The sequence below is a fragment of the Leuciscus leuciscus genome (genome assembly GCF_965113295.1).
Source record: "Leuciscus leuciscus genome assembly, chromosome: 1".
NCBI classification, from domain to species: domain Eukaryota; kingdom Metazoa; phylum Chordata; class Actinopteri; order Cypriniformes; family Leuciscidae; genus Leuciscus; species Leuciscus leuciscus.
Window position 1 is genome coordinate 77,447,843 of NC_138725.1, and position 20,451 is coordinate 77,468,293.

Consider the following 20,451-nt stretch of genomic DNA (forward strand, 5'->3'; position numbering starts at 1 on the left):
CAGTGAATATGACAGACGCATCACAACTCCTCACTGTCCGGGTCACTTGTTTCCAGCAAGTCTCACCGCAGACCCATTAAAAGACTAGAAAACCCTGCTATCACTCACTCTTGAGCTGGAGCTTGACAACTTCACTGCTCATTGACTTTCATCATATTGATGAACAGCCCAGATAAACCTCATTTTGTTTTCCACAGAAGAAAGAAAGTCATACGAATGAGTAGAGGTGTGACGATACCCTCATGTCACGATTCGATACATATCACGATACGATGATAAAAGGTAAACAAAAATGTTGATTCTTGATTAAAATGCTAAATTTGGTGTTACATTGTGTGTGTAAATGAATAGTCTTGGACTTGTTGCTTGAAACCCAAAGCACAGGACAATAGAGACACCAGAATAAACATATTCATGATTCTGAAGCTGAAAACACTGAATTATTTTAGATGAATATGCTTGCACTCTTTCACTGACTAGATATATTTAAAATAATGTAGGCCACTTTTTACTGGTAACATTTGGCATTATCAGGACCCACAAATATTGCATTATTATACATTATATTCAACATTATATATAGTAGTTTAATGTAGTACTGACACTAAAACTCAGTAAACTTGAATTTTTTCTACAATACATATTGTCACTATCCACGATACATATTGTTGCATTTTTGAATTGCGATATATCGTGACTACACCACTAAGGATGAGTAAAACATTTGTTTGTTTGGAAGAACTACTCGTTTAGTGCATGTCTCACCTCCGGGGCGATGTAATCCGGCGTCCCGCAGAAGGTGCGCGTCGTCATGCCCTCATACATGTTTTCCTTGCACATGCCGAAGTCTGCGATCTTAATGTGGCCCTCGGCGTCCAACATCACGTTATCCAACTTCAGATCTCTGAGGACAAAATAAACAAACCAGGGGTCTCATTTATAAAACTGTGCGTAGGATACTTACTAAAATGCAGGCAACTAACAGGCATTAGGACGAACGTAAAGAGGGCGCTTGAGTCACAAGTCAGCAAATATTCCTGATGATTTATTGGCGTGAAGTTTCGTGCACAATGACAAACAGGTGTGCAACATTCTCGAAAAACAATAAGCAGAGTGGATGCAATAACATCAATGAACAACATTACTGCAGGCTTCAACATGGCTGTGTTTACGATTAGAAATGTCAAACAAATTTCCCCTACGTAGGCGATTGTAGCCCGTAGCCCGAATCTGTATCTGTATGCATGAGACTGTCTGAATACCGGCAGAATTCACAGTTTTGTAGTAAAAAGAGAGACATTATGCAGATGTATAATTTGCTGTTATGTGGGTTTGTCAGATTGTGCAATCGATTTTCGAACGTAAAGTGACAGCCCTAGTACATTTGCCCGAAAGCCAAATATGGCGTACGCCAAAATATACGCCAGAACCTGCGCAACTCATGCGTCGGAAGTGGCGTACGCCTCTTTCAGGGTCTGTTTTGTGCGACGCAACGGTTATAAATGAGGCCCGACGTGTATGAACGTCCCTCGGATAGTGGATGTTTCAGCTGACAGTGAAGACTGTGGTGTTTAGCTGTGGGTGCGAGTGGGCATCGAGCGAGGTCAGGGCGACCTCAGCCTTCATCATCAGAGAGCATGATTAATGCGAGCTGAACGCTGCAGCCCTGCAGGGACGGGGAACGGGAGCGAGACAGCTCTGCAGATAAACAGGCTTTCTTTCTTACACCCCCCCTTTCCTCACTGAGTGACTCATTCTCTTGACCGGAATAATACATACTGCAATTCTTGGGCGTTTCAGACCTCGAGTAATATGTGTTTTCAATGACACTTGAGTTTTCTATTTGCACACAAATGAGTTCTCCACATGTCATGATGTCTATAAATGTCATCATATACAGCTGGCATTCCTCTAGAATGTGGATATCTATCGCAAATAACAGCAGGGAGCTGGCAGTTTAAAACAATTTAAGCTCTATGCAAAATTTTACTGAAGAATTTATACTTAATTTAAACACTCCAAATGTTTTGCCCTATAGACTTCCAACATAAGTGAATTACAGTTCATTACAGCTTGTTGCTGGCACCAACCTTTAGGTGTACACTGACAGACATGGACTAAAAGCAACAAAAACAACAACAACTGTGGCCCTCTTTACACCTGGTATTAAGATGCGTTTTGGTCGATCGGATCACAAGTGGACGACACTTAATACAGGTGTAAATGGGGTCTAAAGCGTTTTGAGCTTGTCCACTTTCGACAACTTCCAGAGGGAGTTGAAAATGCATTAGACCGGATTGCTTTCATAGTGTAAACGCTCATGTGTTTCAATGTGTTCAAACAGCCACAAAAGACCGTCTACTGACCTAATGCTTAAACATTACGGGAAGCACGCAAGCCAGACAGGATTTAAAGGGGTGGTTCAGGATTTTCGACATCGGACCTAATTTTCAAGTGAGCCTGGTTGTTATTCATCAGTGGAGACAGTTTTCAAAAAAATTCATCCAGTCCTTACTTTTGGATAGTTAGCCGATGCTAGGCTAGCGCGAGTCAACGGTGCACGTTAGCCTGCCATTAAAAACAGTTTTACCCACTCCACAGTACACCAAAAGCAAATAAATTATAACGCCAGACTATCGATGTAAATGTCTGTTGAGACAAACGTGGCCCTAGTCCTATGTAGATACTCTGTAACTTTAGTGATGAGTGTCAGCGGCAGGTAAATACACTTGCGTGATTGTTATGTGGACCGGCTCTATCGGTTTCCTAGGTAACCAAATATAACTCTGTTATATCCGCCGCTGCTGTAGACTGCTTATAAATACAGGGAACAAATTATAACTAATGCAATGTGATGAAAGGGTAGTTTGATTTCTAACATTATTTCTCTCAACAGACATTTACATCATAGTCTGGCGTTATATAATTTATTTGCTTTTGGTGTACTGTGAAGTGGGTAAAACGGTTTTTAATGGCAGGCTAACGTGCACCGTTGACTCGCGCTAGCCTAGCACCGACGAACTATCCAAAAGTAAGGACTGGATGAATTTTTTTGAAAACTGTCTCCACTGATGAATAACAACCAGGCTCACTTGAAAATGAGGTCCGATGTCGAAAATCCTGAACCACCCCTTTAAACTTTGTCGGCTGAAGACCCAAGTTTGGTTTGAAGATGAAAAACGTACCAAGCACAATGTTCTCTCACCATTCCTGATTTCTAACACACACTCACTGTGTACGGCTGGTCTAGCGGTTGTCAGAGCAGAAACGAAAGCTGATGCTCTCCGTATGTTTTTCAGTCGTCTCGGGGCGCATTCATATCGTCGCTGTCGGGCGGAAACCTCGTATGTCCAAATTTGGTCAATTTCATATTTTTTCACAAATCGATGCTATTGGTCAGTCCCCACGTGGTTCTGTTATTTTTACAAATTATTAACCAATCTAAAGTGTTGAAAATAGCTTGAGAGCAAATCTCGTAACTCCATTGGACACTTCAACTGTCTGAGAATCCTCGTAACTCCACCTCTTCTTCACTCCGCGGCGGGCGGGAGCCTCGCGGCATTTTGTCTCCTCAGGATTAAAACTCGCAACGATTAAGAAACCCTCGTCGAGCAACACGTAAAGCAAGCCTTAACTCTGATTTGATCTGTGTTAAACTATGATATCAGTTATTGATGCATTTTAAATGTCTACGTATTACTAGGCTTATTATTAGGCTTATTATACTTGTGCATTGAAGTTTTAAAATGTATCTAATATAGCCTAATACTTGAATTGAATTAAATGTTTTGGATACCAGCTTTAAATGATTGTTTTTATTATTATTTTACTGACTCGAAGTTGGCACTGTGCATGTAAAATACCCCAAGTAGCAGGTTTTATTTATGGGAGAAAAAGGGTCTGTCTACTGGTGCCAGTAAGTTAAGCCTATTTTTGCATAACTCTGTCTGTTTTTTAGACAATAACGAGTGAAAATAGTTAGGTTAGATACATTTGAGTTGGCTTGTTTTGTTAAAAATCGATAGCTGTAATGCTTCGGTGCAGAAGGAAGCCCGTGAGCCACGGAGGTAAGTTTGCGTGCAGATTAGGCAAATTTCCACCTATTACACAACGTTAGTCAGCTCATCATTTTTTGTTCTGCTTCACTTATAGCTCTTAAACCTTTAAAATGGAGTTTAGGAAGATGTATGTAACCACGGTCGTTAGCTTTGATTAACTATTGAAGCCTTTTCTCTTGTCAAAAGGCTCAACGCGACCGCCGATTTTGTTTGCGTGCAGATTAATTTCCGCCTATTTTAGACAGCCTAATATTTTGGTATTGCATCACTCATATCTCTTAAACGTTTAAAATGGAGTTTAGGAAGATGTATGTAACCACAATCATTAGATTTGAATAGCTCTTAAAGCCTTATCTCTTATCAAAAGGCTGAACGCGACCGCAGACTGTGATAAACACTGCTGGCAGCAGCGCCGTCTGTGTCCGTTCCATTCTAATCAATGACAGCGTAACCTCGTATCTCCCTGCTCCCAAGTCATAAATCTCGTATCTCCGATTAAACATGATTTTAGGGAAATTATGTGTTAATGTTGGTATACAACAGTATATGATAGCAATATAAGGTATAATACCAACTTTAACGATACAATGTTTAATAACTCAAAAAATATGCAGTTTTTTTAATTTCCTGAAAAATAATGGTTTTGGAGATACGAGGATTCCGCCCGACAGCGACGATATGTAAATTGCAAGAGCTTATTTCGTCCATTAGATCAAAAGATCTGAAAAAAACATACATTTACCCGCCCATAGACCCTCCCCTTCGAAGAAATTGTCTCAGGTTATGAATGTAACGATGTTTCCCTGAGAAGGGGAACAAGACGCTGCATCCCCTAGAGGGCACTATGGGGAATGCCTGGTAAACACAACAATGAACTTGACATTGGCAGGCGGCAGCCTATGATGTCACCACTGGTGTGACCGTGAGAATAAAAGGGCACCTGTGATATACGTCATCCACTTCTTGTCTGAAGGAAACCTGTGCAGAAATGCCGGAAGCATGGCAAAGGGACACAGCATCTTGTTCCCCTTCTCAGGGAAACATGGTTACTGAGACGTTCCCTTTCGAAAGGGATCTCTCTCCCCTAGAGGGCGCTATGGGGAACAGAATACTGAAGGAATTAGTGCCCTATTGGCTGAGCTAAGTCAAAGGACTCATCATCCCTAAGGTGCACACCAGCAATGTGATCATAGACCAGAGCTTCTCAAGAACGAAGGCCTTAACAGGATGAGAGAGAGAAGGCCTAACTACGTTCATATTCAGGCCAGTGTCCAAGGAGGCTCACAGAGAGCCTAAAGGCCCTTTCACACCGGATGCGTAACGAAAAAGCGAAACGAAAAAGCAAATAGTTCGTGTGCGAATAGTTCGCATCAAAACCATTCACATCAGCCGCGACGCGAATTTGCGACGTCTATGACGTTCAGAGCTTCAACATTCCAAAACGTTCACGCCGACAGCTGAGAAAACATGGACACTTCATCATCATCATCCAGTGAAGACGAGCTTTTTATTTTCTTTAAAAGACAGAAAAGAAGGTTTTGGGTGCACCCAATCTTAAAGAACAGAGAGTCTGAAGGGGTTTCCTATTCCTCTCTCCTTTTTCTCTCATAGGTGTCCCTGAGGTTTTTCCATCGTTTTTTTTTTTTAGGTTTTTTTGCGTCTTCAACTAAACACAGTGTGTTTTGTAATGTCAATACACATTACATGTAACACACGAAGTAACAAGTTAAAATCATTCGACTAGAAACTGTAGATATCACACAAAGAACGTATAGTATACTAAAAGCAGCCCTAAATAGTCTCACTACATTTTGTTACATGTTCAAAGTAAACACGGTCTCTATCTTTGACGACAATAGTGTTAGCTTTCTATCCCAAATGTAGTTTAGCCTGCTATCCTACACAGCACAGGACTATACAACGACTAAAACTATCACACAACATACTGACAGTCGAGATAACCGAGTTGGTTGGCAATGCTACGCCACACATTGTCTTTCAAATTATTGTCCTTGTAGTATGTGATTGGTGAAGCCTTTTCTGTCACGGCAAAAGTAAAAGTCGTTTTTTCGCCGCAGCACATTCGCGTTCGGTGTGGAAGCACTCATTACACAAACAGCTGATCGAAAAATAAACCCATCGTGCGAATTATTCGTGCGTCAAAATCGCGTCCAGTGTGAAAGGACCTTAACACTCAGAACTTCTGTTCAGACAGCCCTGAAGAGTGGAGGCCTCAAACAAGAGGCCTAGCAACGCTCTAAGCCAAGGGCAGTACTGAGCTATACACTCAGTGTAACTAGCCTGTGAAGCTCCGCAGACTGGAGGCCTCAATACAATGACTCTCATAATGAGAGGAGGCCTAGCAACACTCCAAACTAAGGTCAGTAGCCAAGAAGAGGGCTCCCAGAGAGCCAAACAACCTTGCCTAACAGAGCTCTAGAAGCGCAGGCCTCAGCATGACGACTCTCTAAATCAAGAGGAGACCTAACAATGCCCCATGTTCAGGACATCTTGCAAGGAGGCTGACAGAGAGCCTACAACTCGCTATTCCTATCCTAGCAGAGCTCTGGGAAGCGGAGGCCTAATTAAGATAACTCTCTCTAGTGAGAGGAGGCCTAGCTATGCTCGCAGCAGCCAAGGAGACTCGCAGAGAGCCTAATAACTTAGCAAACTGCCTGGCCAAACTCCAGGAGCGGAGGAGCATGACGACTCTCTAAGTCCGAACTCTACGAGCGGAGGAGCATGACGACTCTCTAAATTGAGAGGAGACCTAACAACGCCCCATGCTCAGGATATCTTGCAAGGAGCCTCACAGAGAGCCTACAACTTGCAAATTGCTGCATTAGTGGAGTTCAAGGGCGTGGATGCCTCAATAAAGAAAACTCTCTAACAACGCTTGCAGAAGCCAGGGAGGCTCACAGAGAGCCTAACCACTTAGCCTATGGCTAAATACAGATGAATACTCTACAGCCTACACCTGTGAAGGAAACTACATAAATGCAATAGCAAAATAGCAGCCTGACACAATAATAAGTGGAGCTCAGAGGAGCGGAGGCCTCTAATAGAACAAATCTTTAAGCAAAAGGAGGCCAAACGACGCTCTAGTTCAAGAGCAGTGACCAAGGACGGTCACAGAGAGCCTAATTTCTATACTCCTATGTTCTATACTCTATTTAGACACACGCTCAAACAGACGGTCTCCTGAAGACAAGAAAGAGGATTACGTATTTCACAGGTGTCTGTTATACTCACGGTCACACCAGTGGTAACGCCATAGGTTGAGTCCGCCAATGTCAAGTTCATTGTTGTGTTTAGACTCATGCTTCAGACACTGGTGATGCCAGAGAGGCATTCCCCACAGCGCCCTCTAGGGGACGCAGTGCGAGGTCCCTTTCGAAAGGGAACAGGACAGAAGTGGTTGAAAGTGGACAAAAGAGCCAGATTAAAACACCAGGTCTCCCTCATCTACTTGTGATCCGACTGACCAAAACGCATCTTAATACCAGGTGTGAACAGGGCCTGTGATTTCATGGGGTCTTTAAATATTCCGTAAATGCTATACAGTGCATCTTTGTCCTGAATTTACTGCAATTATATGGTGAATAAACTGAGGGTCTTTCTCGGCTTTTCTCTTTTCCCTGCTGTAACAGCTGTAAATGGGATTTTAATAGCACTGTCTTGACACCTTCCGTTCAAAGCAAATCTAATTTGATCATGTGAAGAGTCACATCTGCTCCAATCAAGTGTATTTTCCACCGACAAGGTGTGACTACATCTGCTGTATAAGATCTACTGTGCTCGAATATTTGTGCTCGGAAATGACTATGTAACACTTTAAAGATACTGTAAATCCACTCACCTGTAAACAATTCCCTTCCTATGAAGAAAGAACAGTCCCACAGCAATCTCTGCTGCATAGAAGCTGTCAACACACCACAGCGTAGATTAGTCAGCATCACACATTCAAACAGATGTAAAGGACTTTTTGTTTGTTTGTTGTAATTCTCAGTCTGGTGTCACAGTCCTTACAAGAAGCAAAGGAAACAAATGTGCCTTTGTTCAAGCGTTGGTTATTCCGGCAGAATTTGTCTCATCTCTGTTGACAACAACAGTATGAACAGCTTTATTTCAGGAGCAGCTCTTTTATGAACACAGGCATCATATGTTTCCTCATTATATGTTTGCAGTTTTATTCAGAACTTTCTGTGCGTGGCATTAGAAATATGAACATGCTGACAGTCTTTTATACTGTATGTGTTTTCGCATTGTGACATTTTTTTAAAGCACCTTTCCATACAAATTCTTGTTTTAGAAATTTCGCCTAAAATAAAAATATGTAATATGACAAAAATATATTGTTTTAATTATGTATTTAACATGGCTGTATTTCTTGCACTGCATTTTATTTATTCAGATAAATAAAAGCACATTTTTCTAAAGTCATCTTTAGAGAAAAAAAATTTCATTTTGAAAATTCAAAGTCAAATTCATGACTTTTTTTTCTAAAGTCATGAATTTAAATTCATCTAAAGCAAATCAATATTTGTTGTAAAAAAATAGTTTGCTTAACTTGACTTTTTTGAGTTATCTTTTTTACATTGACTCAGTTAAGTTGTATTTACTTAGAATATTAAGTATTTTTTTCAGCTTGACAGATTTGGATGTTTGAACTAATAAAGTTTAGTTGGAATAACTTTATGAAATTTTCAGTGCAAAAAGTTTACTGTAAAAATGTTTATTTAGTAGGACACCTCCAAAACAAAATGACGAAACTTTAAAATAGCATAAGGACACTTTAAGTGTTTTTCACATTACATTTAATTATAAATGCAAAATAACCATACTAATTATAAGTGAACGCTACTTGCTGAATGATACATGTGTACATGGTCATACTACTCTTTGAAATGTTTATAGCTGCATATGTCTTCAGATGATTTTTAATTTAGCTGTATATTATGCTTGTATTAAATTGCGAACATGAAGCCAGCATGTTCAATCACATCTAAAACAGTGTGTTTGGCTTGATTAATGAGCTCATCATTAGCCTGTACTCGTGTGTATTGACTGGTAGCACATGTCTTACACGGCTTGCGGCTCCTTAAACTTGCCCACTTGCTGGATGTGATACATCAGATCTCCGCCGTTAATGTACTCCATCACAAAGTACAGACGATCCTGGCGAAAGACAAATAATACAAATAGTACAGCAGCAGAATATTAACTGTTTTCAGCCCTGACCTCAGATCAGATGTTATTGGCATATTGATATCTAACAGACACAATGACCAAAGATTCGGATGGCCTGATTACATTCATTTCATGCCTCGCAAATTGTTTTAATGTGATTTATTCTACATTTTTGTTGCGAATTCTGCTTATTTGTCACTAAGATAATATTATCTTTCTAACAGAAGAGGTTTTGATAGATTTCGAACGTGTTGAAAACGACGAAACAGTCAGTAAATTGTATGCCGGAATATTTAGATTTGCTTTTACTTTAGAATTAATTACACATTGTGCATTACTCTCATTAATTATGGACTTGTATATAGTAGTTCTCTTTGAGGTATGAACAAAAATAGTAGTTATTGATTAGCTAATAGCGCATACTTACTTATTCATGGTAACACTTTACAATAAGGTTCATTAGTTAACATTAGTTAATGTATTAACTAACATGAACTAACAATGAGCAATACATTTATTACAGTATTTATTAATCTTTGTTAATGCTAGTTAATATAAATCCAGCTGTTCATTGTGTGTTCATGTTAGCTCACAGTGCATTAACTAATGCTAACAAATACAACCTTTGATTATAATAATGTATTAGTAAATGTTGAAATTAATATTAACTAGGATTAATAAATGCTGTAGAAGTATTACTAGTTCATGTTAACTAAGGTCGTTAACTAATGTTAACTAATAAACCTTATTGTAAAGTGTAACCTTATTCATTAACCAGAGTTTCTTGTAAGTTAATAGTAGTAACTAGGATGTTAAATATTGCGTCACTCAATTATTTCTGTGTATTTATTCATTGATGACGGTAATCTGAAGTGTTACACACACAGGCTAATAGACTGAGGTATTTGTATGAGTGTGTGTGTGTGTGTGTGTATGGAAGTGCATTGATTTAACTAAGGTCACTACCACCACATACATGGTGTTCCCAGCTCCTCATTGTGACCATCCCACGGGGATTTACAGTGTTTGGAGTGAAACGCGAGTGGACATGATGGCTGGTTTGCTGTCTGTGTCCAGCTCATGAATATTTAGTGAGGCCATGCTGGGATCTGTTGCATTATTCATGAGCAGGATCCCCACACTGAGAGAGTCCTGCTGTGACTCCAGGAGGAGCTTTCCCTGTGTGACGCATGCAAACACCCAAACACACACACACTGTTCGCATCTGCTGTGTTTACACACACTTTTCTATGAAACAGACGCGTTTCCATCACCCTTCAAAGTGTGCAAATTGAAATTGGAAACACATCAATTTCGCAAAAAAAGTTTTAATATTTCGCAAAACTGCAATGGAAACAGTTTTTGCGCATTTACAGGTCAGCTGACGTAGACGACGCGTGGTGTGTTTGGACAGAATACGAGACAGAGTTCTTTATTAAATTCATATAAGACAAAATAATTGCAGGAATAATGGATTCTAAACCTCAAATAAATGCCACAATCACGACCTCGAAGCAGATCTGAGGGAGAAACACCCAGAAACACCTCATATGTGCCGCTCACAAGTATAATAAGGGTCGTTCCTCACCATTAATGCTTGGATAACACACATACGTCTCCTTTGATTAATAAGAATGGCGAGTGCGGTGGCTGAGATACATAAACCTACCAACGTCAGAGTGAAATTACAGTCGGTCACTGAAAATAGCCCTGAAATCAAATATGGCACTGGAATATCTTGTCATAATTCCGTTATGTTTGGTCACATGATATGAAAAATGCACTGAAAAAAATTAAAAGAGTGTGTAATTTGCTTAAAGTGCATGTTTATCCTGGACTAACTTGAAAAACATGGTCTCCGGTTTTCGTTTAGAAAATAACTTATGAAATAAATAAAAATAAAAATAAATACATAAATAAATAAAAATAAAATAAATAATTTTGTTCTTGATTAAAAAAAATTATTATATCGACCTACGTTAAGTAACATTTTGGAAAATATATTAATTATTTGTATGGGATTGTCAGGGGTTGCTTGTATAATCCAAATTATGAGAATTTGCAGAATGAACCAAAAACAAACACATTTAATAAACACAGAGAGCAAAAATACAACATAATCCATAAACTTAGCACAAAAACTATGACTAAAACTAAACAAGAACGTAAATATGACAGCTATATGCTCTTCATTATAAACTATCTTTTTACTTTACAATATGAATGTTTTTTGTCTTTGGGGAAATATATGTTTTATTAATAATAAATCAGGTTTGAAAGAAAACATAATTTGAAAAAACTCAAATATAAAAAAAAATATATTTATAAAAAAAATTCTAATATTGAATAATGTGGTCAATATGAATTGTCATTGCATGGAAAAGATGTGCATAAGGATTTTACAAAATTTCGTGTTCCACAGAAGAGACAGCTAAATATCATTTTTGGTTCGTTCATTCTGCGTCACGCATCTCTCTTTGTTTGGATTATACAAGCAACCCCTAAAAATACCATACAAATAATCAATATATTTTCCAAAATGTTGCTTAATGTAGCTCGATACAGAGAGGAACACACAGCCGATGTAAAGAGATGGTGTCTCACCACAGTCTGGAAGCAGGAGTGCAGTTGTGTGAGGAACGGGGGCTTTTCTCTCTGGGCCAGCACTCTCTTCTCCACCATTGTGCACTCCACGTCATCGTCCTGGATCACCACGTCCTTCTTCAGGATCTTGATGGCGTACAGCTCCTCGGTGGACTTCATCTCGGCCAACATCACCTGTGTGGAAAACAGACACACACACGGTGAGTGCAAACTCTGTTCGTGATTGACATATGCCTCATCCTTCCCTCGCGGGTCAAAATGACCCGAAGCCCGAAAATTATACTTTTTGTAAAAAAAAAAATCTTTTTTGTCCAGAAAGCTTATTTTATTTAATTTTGATAAAAAAAATAAAAATAATAATTTTGCAATTTTTGGGGGGGATATTTTCATTTTCATTTTTTTTACTTACCGTTAAATTACGGTACTAGATTTGATCAATAAATTAATAGTAATTTAAGCACATTCATCACATTCTTTCAACTTAAATTCAAAATAACTCACAATGTTACGCACAAACCTTTTAATTCAGCTCATAATATCTAACATTGGGTGTCTTTGCCGACCTCTTGTGGAAAAAAACTAATATAACATGATATTTCATCACTCTTGCCACTAGATGGCCTTATAGCTCTATATGCAAATGAGCTGTTCCTCTGGGTCCTAAAGTCAGTTCCCTTCAGATGCATTCAGATACACATTTAGACATGATAAAATAATTTTTTGGTAAAGTTTTAGCATTTTTAGTTAGAATTTTGAGCATTTTTAGGGGTTTCTGTGTGTACTGAAGCATTCCTCGCATCCCATTCATTTGGATTGGATTTGTTACTTTTTAAAATTTCAACCACAAAACTCCTCGAATCCATTCAATATTTTTGTGTATTCCTGGTTCAAGTGTGACAAAAGTCTTTTTTTTTTTTTTTCTAAATTATTTTCCGGGTCAAATTGACCCGAGGGAAGGATGAAGGTTAAGGTGTGGTCATATTTACTGTTGCATGGCCAAATTTTGCAAGTGAAATTAAGTCATTACAATTTGAATGCGCATGTTCGGGAGTTTCGCATGAGGGTGAAGTAAGCTGTGCTTTATATATTGCCACACTATTGACAAGAGACAATGGACCTTTGATGCTCACAAAATCTGCGACCACACCTTTATCAATAGAAACCGCAGCGAAAGGCCAAAACATGGCGATCTCTAATCTTATTGGCTGAATTTATGTTATTTTCAGGGAGTCATGAGGTTTGCAGTTTTAATCACTCCACTGAGAAACAAAGTCTTTCTGAGGAAGAACTAGTTGCTAGATTTTGCAAAGTTGATCTTTTGAAGGACATTCCAGCATCTTTTGAGGCACTTAATAAAAAGTTGAAATATCATTGATCACACATGTATATTTGTTTGTTATGTTACACTTTCTGACAGATGGATATTCTGACCACTAAAACTAACCCTGACAGCAACATAGTGTCGGCCCAGATCCGGCCCACATCCGGCACATGTGGACTCAATGCTTACCAGATGTGGGCTGGATCTGGGCCGACTGTCTGGGAATGCAAAAAAGTGTGACTTTCTAACTAAGTATTCTTGTTCTAAAAACTTTGTTTTGGGTTAATAATGAGTGGCTGTACGTGTCAGGGACACTTGGGACTGGGACTGACCTTCCCAAAACTGCCTTTGCCGAGAAGAGCCAGGAAATGGAAGTCGTTGAGCCGAACTCTGTCCATGTTCCCGGATGGTAAACTGAAGCGTCGGTGATCCGAGGGAGTGATGACTTTCTTCCCAGGGCCGAGCCTGGCTTTCTACAAGAGTGATGGAGAGTGATCAGTAACCAAACACACACACACACACACACACACACACACACACACACACACACACACAGGCTCAAACGCACGTTTGGCACTGAAACTTCTGTTGTGAAAAGTCAGTTTCTCTTCAGATGCATTCAGATACACATGTAGACATTATAAAATCATTTTTTGGTACAGTTTTAGCATTTTTAGGTTTTTCTATGTGTACTGAAGCATTCCTCGCATCCCATTCATTCCTAAGGGGGTCAAATTGACCCGCGAGTGAAGGATTTGTACATTTACATTTATGCATTTGGCAGACGCTTTTATCCAAAGCGACTTACATTGCATTATCCTATACATTTATACATAGGTATGTGCAATCCCCTGGGATCGAACCCACAACCTTGCGTTTGTTAACGCAATGCTCTTACCACTGAGCTACAGGAAAGCTCTCATTTGTAACTTTTTTAAAGGGTTAGTTCACCCAAAAATGAAAATTCTGTCAGTAATTACTCTCCCTCATGTTGTTCCAACCCCGTAAGACCTTCGTTCATCTTCGGAACACAAATTAAGATATTTTTGATGAAATCTGAGAGCTGTCTCACTCCATAGGCTTCAATGGGATCGAAACTTGCCGGCCCAGAAAAGTTAGTAAAGACATCGCTAAAATAGTCCAAGTGACTACAGTGGCACAACCTTATCAAGCGACGAGTTTCTCTGAGTGAGTTCACGTAGTGTAACAGCGCAGCGCTTCTGGGTTGTACGTCAGAACGGAGGCTCACTATTGGCAGACGCTGGTCATGTGTGTGATGCGTGTGATGCTGGCCAATAGTGAGCCTCCGTTCTGACGTTCGCACATAGAAGCCTATGGAGGAGTGAGACAGCTCTCAGATTTCATCAGAAATATCTTAATTTGAGTTTCGAAGATGAACTAAAGTCTTACGGGGTTGGAACAACATGAGGGAGAGTAATTACTGACAGAATTTACATTTTTGGGTGAACTAACCCTTTAACACCTTCGTGGTTCAAGTGCGACAAAAGTCCTGGGGTCTTGTGTGCTCAACTAGACAATATGGCACTTCTGAGAAATGTGCTGTAACACGGTCAGGCCTGTGTGGAAATGACAGGTCGAGAGACATCCACAGCTGCTGGGGAGAGACAGAAACATGTGGATTCAACGCGTGCCAGATGTGGGCCGGATCTGGGCCGACACTATGTTCAGGCCTGAGCTGTACAGCCAATCTGACAATATGTGACCCTGGACCACAAAACCAGTCGCACGGGTTTATTTGTGGCAATAGCCAACAATATGGGTTAAAATTAACGATTTTTCTTTTATGCCAAAAATCATGAGGATATTCTGTAAAGATCATGTTCCATGAAGATATTTTGTAAATTTCCTACCGTAAATCTATATAAAACAGGTATTTGTGTGAGTGAATGCAGCATAATCGCCAACATAAATGCACAACTAAAGGAGATTTTCTCAATGTTTCGATTTTTTTGCGCCCTCAGATTCCAGATTTTCATAATAGTTGTATCTCGACCAAATATCGTCTTATCCTAACAAACCACACATCAATGGAAAGCTTATTTATTCAGCTTTCATACATCTTGTGACCCAAGTGACTGGTTTTGTGGTCCAGTACCAATAGCATTTTCATCATGACAAGTCTCCTGTATGGACTGCCAGATGTTTGAGAAGATCTGTTCACAGGAGGCGTGATGTGTGTGTGTGTGTGTGTGTGTGTCTGTGTGTGTGTGTGTGTAGTGGATCTGAGTGAGACTCTTCATGGCTCAACAGTCGACAGTGATAATGAAGGGTCGTCACCCTCCTCCAAAACCTGCAGTTACACCTCCAGCGTCTTTCACACTCTCACTCTTGTTTTCTACTATAACAATACACTTCATCCTGTTAGACAGACAGCATCTCGGGCGCTAATGCACTCTTTATTTCGTTTATTTCGTTTATTTGCTATTTATAGCTGTGCACTGTGATAGACTCCATAGTATTCCCAATGTTCAGGGTAAAGGTCCTCGCACACTTTCGTATTCGTCATTCGGTGGCTCTGAATTGTCAAAACATCTCTCAAATTGCTTGCTACTGATGCGAAAAACGAACTTTTTAACGTGCGAAGATTTCAGACCTTAAATCTACAAAACTTAAGCCATTTTAGGTATTTTTCAATCAATTTTTTTGAGGAATGTTATAATTAAATATTTTTTTCTTTTATATTATTTTATATTTTTAACTATTTTTATTAATATTTAATACCTTTAGCTTGAACTGGCACAATTCCATTTATTAACACTTAAAGACGTCCTATGCAACCTTCTTAAAATCCTAATAAAATGCACTTTAAACATCACCATTTCATAATGGGAATGTGCCAGAGGAACATTATCAGCCTCACTCAGACGCGTGTGTGTGTCCTCTGACCGACACCGTGACAGAGAAATGCCAAAGAATAATTAAAGGTTTCAGATGCCGGTTTAATTTGAAGCTGCGGATATAAATCCCCTCAACATTGTTAATGATTTCCTCTAGAAATGACAGACATGTCGTGTGCAGGTGTGCAGCATGGCTAATGTCCTGCACAATTATCAGACGTTACACAAGAATGTGACTAATTTGCAGCTGCATTAATAATATATACACTATATATATACATAATATAATATATACAATATATATATACACATCTAGATAGTGCTTTTTCCTATGTATGTTGCTATTCTATTCAATCCTCACGTTTCTGCCTCCTTAGTATCAATCTTTTATGCTTTATTCCTCATTTGTAAAAGACTAAGCGTCTGTTACATGGTCATAAACGTATGAAGAGAGCCATCGTGTGGTTGATTTTAGGTTTACCAGCCTCACATGCTGTGTGAAACATGAACCCCGCAATTAAAACAAACTAATGTCATATTTTCTGGAAACCAAAATCAGTGTATTACACTGTAAAAAATAAAATAAAATAATGTTTTCAAAAAAGTAAGTGTTTGTGCTGCCTTTAAAATTGTAAGTTTAGTCAACTCAAATATCAAAGTTGTCACTAAGTACAACTTCACATTTCAAGTTGACTTAACTTAAAATTCTAAGGCAGCCCGAACACTTACTTTTTTTAAGTTGGAACAACAAGTTATGTTTACAGTGTAGCATAAACGTCACACAGTTGTCAAACATCACCACCGTCTTTCGGATGAGACGTAAAACCGAGGTCCTGACTCTCTGTGGTCATTAAAAATCCCATGGCATTTCTCGTAAAGAGTAGGGGTGTAACCCCGGTGTCCTGGCCACATTCCACCCATTGGCCCTTACCAATCATGGCCTCCTAATAATCCCCTTACATTGAATTGGCTCTATCACTCTCTCTCCTCTCTCCACCTATAGCTGGTGTGTGGTGAGCGCACTGGCGCCGTTGTACTGTGGCTGCCGTCGCATCATCCAAGTGGATGCTGCACACTGGTGGTGGTTGAGGAGAGATCCCCTGATATGATTGTAAAGCGCTTTGGGTGTACAGTAGTACATATGAAAGCGCTATATAAATGCCTCATTCATTCATTCATTCATAAACTATTCTGTGCTAAGAAAAAAATGCTAAAAAATAAATCAGATGTTTTTCATAGATAACAATAAATGCTGGATTTCTTTTTGCAAAATAATAACATAGTGGAATCTGTTTTGTCACCTGAATTTAAATGAAGTTTTCTGTGATATTTTGGTAACACTTTAATTTACAGTTTTCTTGTTACATGTGTAGTAATGACAGTAATGTATGCATAATTACATGCAACTAAACCCTAAAACAAACCCTAATCCTGTAGTAAGTACATGTTTTTACTCAATACTTACACCTTATCAAGGACACCTTAAAATAAAGTGTCACACATATTCACTATTAACTATGACTTTTAATCAATATTACTCAATACTTATTTGTGTAATTACACTGTATCAAGGACACCTTCAAATAAAGGGTTACACTTTATTTGAAGGTGTCGTTGTTACAGTGTAATTAGACATTTAAGTACTGAGTAATATTAAGTAACTACATGTACTTACTATAGGGTTAGGGTTTGATTCAGGGTTAGTTGCATGTTATTATGCATAATTTATAGTTATTACTATAGTAACTACATGTAACAATGACACTGTAAAATAAAGTGTTACCAAATAAAGTGTCACACATATTCACTATTAACTATGTCTTTTACCTCAATAAACTCCTAATTTACTGCTTATAACAGTTAGTAAGGCCGTTGTTGTAGTTTATTTTAGGTATTGGGGTGGATTAAGAGCTGTAGAATATGAATAAGGCATTATTATGTGCTTTATAAGTGCTAATAAACAGCCAATATGCAAGCTAATAAGCAAGTACTTAATAGTAGGAATTGGTCCCCAAACTAAAGTGTTATTTCTATGTATTAAAGCATAGTGTGAGATACAATGCACTTCTTTTACATATTGTTCTGAGAAACAACATGATCACAACGTTTATATTTACAGAAACCAAGGTCGGATAAGACTCCAAATACACACAGTGTATAAATATCCCGTGTTTACAGAGGAAAAGTTACACACACTCTTCTCCACACCATTCCCTGCGTCTCTATATTATTATTACAATAGTATGTGTAATAGTATTATAAAATATTTGGTAACACTTTATTTTACAGTGTCATTGTTACATATGTTACATGTACTTACCGTAGTAATAACAGTAAATTATGCATAATTACATGCAATTAACCCTAAACCAAACCCTAATCATAACCCTATAGTACATGTAGTTAATTCATATTACTCAGTACATAAATGTATAATTACACTGTAATATTGACACCTTAAAATAAAGTGTAACCCAATTTTCAATAGTATGTGAAAAAAGTCATTACAGATTCAATTATAATTGTAATTACAATGTAATAACACGTATGTACACAATACATACATTAACCTATGAACACAATAGTTAAAGACACCTAATGAAGTGGGACCATATTTCGTAAGGTCTGTACAAATATAATCGACTTTCAGTATTTCTTGACTGTACATATTGTCCAGAGTAACAATAATGCATTATTATGAATCTATTCTTACATGCATACATTTAAGGATTGAACACTGACATTAGCATGTTTCTCTTTGAGAGATAGTAAACGAGTAAAAGAGTTATGATGTGCTGCCCTCTACTGGAGATCTCGTGTAAGTGAGCTCATGCAACTCAAACACTAGTGCACTTCAGGACGTCAGCCGTGAAACAAGAGCGTTATTCTGTGGCGTGATCTAGTGTGCCATTCGTTCAGGATGCACATGAAACATGCTCAGGGTCAGTGTGTGTGAACGCCTTCTATAAACTATAGAAGGACAATGCAGATCACAAACAGCCAAAAGACCAGAGCCTGTCCTTTAGCTCCTGTGCTCTGCCTATTTACTAACAACTGCAGTGCTTATGGCTTCACAAATGGAATAAATAATGTGTGTGTGTGTGTGTGTGTGTGTGTGTGGGTGGGTGGGTGTGTGTGTGTGAAGTGTGTGATTATTTGATAAATTTAACTATTATTTGATACATTTAGCTTTTTAGTTGTGTAATATAATGGAATATAACTTGTAAAATACAATATTAATTTTGCATTGCATTATCATCCAATTGGAATGTCCCATTCATTACGGTTGCCACATAATTGGTATTTAACAGGGGTGTAACTGTACATGTATTGATCCCGAACCCTCAGCCTATGGATGCCACGGTTTGGTGAATACAGTCAGATGACGAATACAGTCAGTCACAGACGACACACACTCGGGGGCGCTCGCGGTAATGCAATGCTGTTTGCTAACCGCCGTTACAGGAACCATAACCCTTTGTGGAAAGGAAACTGAGATGGCATCCTGTTTGTTTTCTTTATTCTTTAAAAAGCACAATGTTTTGTGAGTGTACACAAATAAAAACATACCTTTTAAAGTTTTGAATGATGTCTTACTCTTTTCTGTATGACCATAAATGACAGAGTAAGTTATTTCCACTGTTGAAATGAGACAAATCACTTGGTATTGTGTCGTGGAAGTAGCACTACTACAGTCTAGTGATGAAATATGCGTGTCCTGGAAATGGGAAGAGATGCTTTTCAGTTTTGTAGCTGATTGTGACCAAATATTTTTTGTTGTTTTTTATGAGCCCTACAATAAAATATGACCTGTAAAAAATGGTCGTGATTTTAACGGTAAAAGACTGTAAAAATGTACAGTGAAAAACTGTTAATTGGTTACCAGAAAGTTTCCGTACTATATATACGGTGAATAACTGTGATAGATCTAACTGTACATGTAATTTTTTTACAGTAAAATACCATTCAATTTATAGTTTTTGGAAGTGGAAAAAGAACAATTCGTTGTATAATTTACAGTTTTTCTTCGTTTTTTCTAATCATTTGTGTACATTAGGGTTTTATGTTACATTTAATGTTGTTAAATTAATGTTTACTCCATGATGGTGTTTAGTGTTTGTGTGAATGACAGTTCTATATATATTAATATTAACTTTCTCAGCTTGTGATGAGCTTTGATTCATCATGTGACTCTCATAATCACTGTGATTGGTGGTTGTCAGTGTATTACAATGGTACAAAACATATAATAGTACTTCAATAGATCGGTAAATTAACATTATATCAGATAATGAACTGTACATTTAAATTAAGTCTGTAAAAACCTAAAACGTTGTTACCATATTTTTTTACAGTAAATTTCTGGAAATTTCTGTTTTTTTACAGTGTACCGAACACCAAATCCGAAGTACGTACCGAA

At 38.3% G+C, this 20,451-nt stretch overlaps 1 protein-coding gene across 3 annotated transcripts in view; it reads right to left on the minus strand.

Moving 5' to 3' along the window:
* Positions 1-20,451, minus strand: part of prkcab (protein kinase C, alpha, b) — a 210,817-nt gene that overhangs the window by 19,208 nt on the left and 171,158 nt on the right. For all 3 annotated transcript variants that reach the window (XM_082185520.1, XM_082185519.1, XM_082185521.1), the window contains 5 exons: positions 13,506-13,646; positions 11,853-12,026; positions 9,145-9,236; positions 7,918-7,980; positions 766-904 (listed from right to left, as the gene is read on the minus strand). In XM_082185520.1, the coding sequence (XP_082041646.1) occupies positions 766-904; positions 7,918-7,980; positions 9,145-9,236; positions 11,853-12,026; positions 13,506-13,646 (609 nt within the window). The remainder of the gene's footprint in view (positions 1-765; positions 905-7,917; positions 7,981-9,144; positions 9,237-11,852; positions 12,027-13,505; positions 13,647-20,451) is intronic.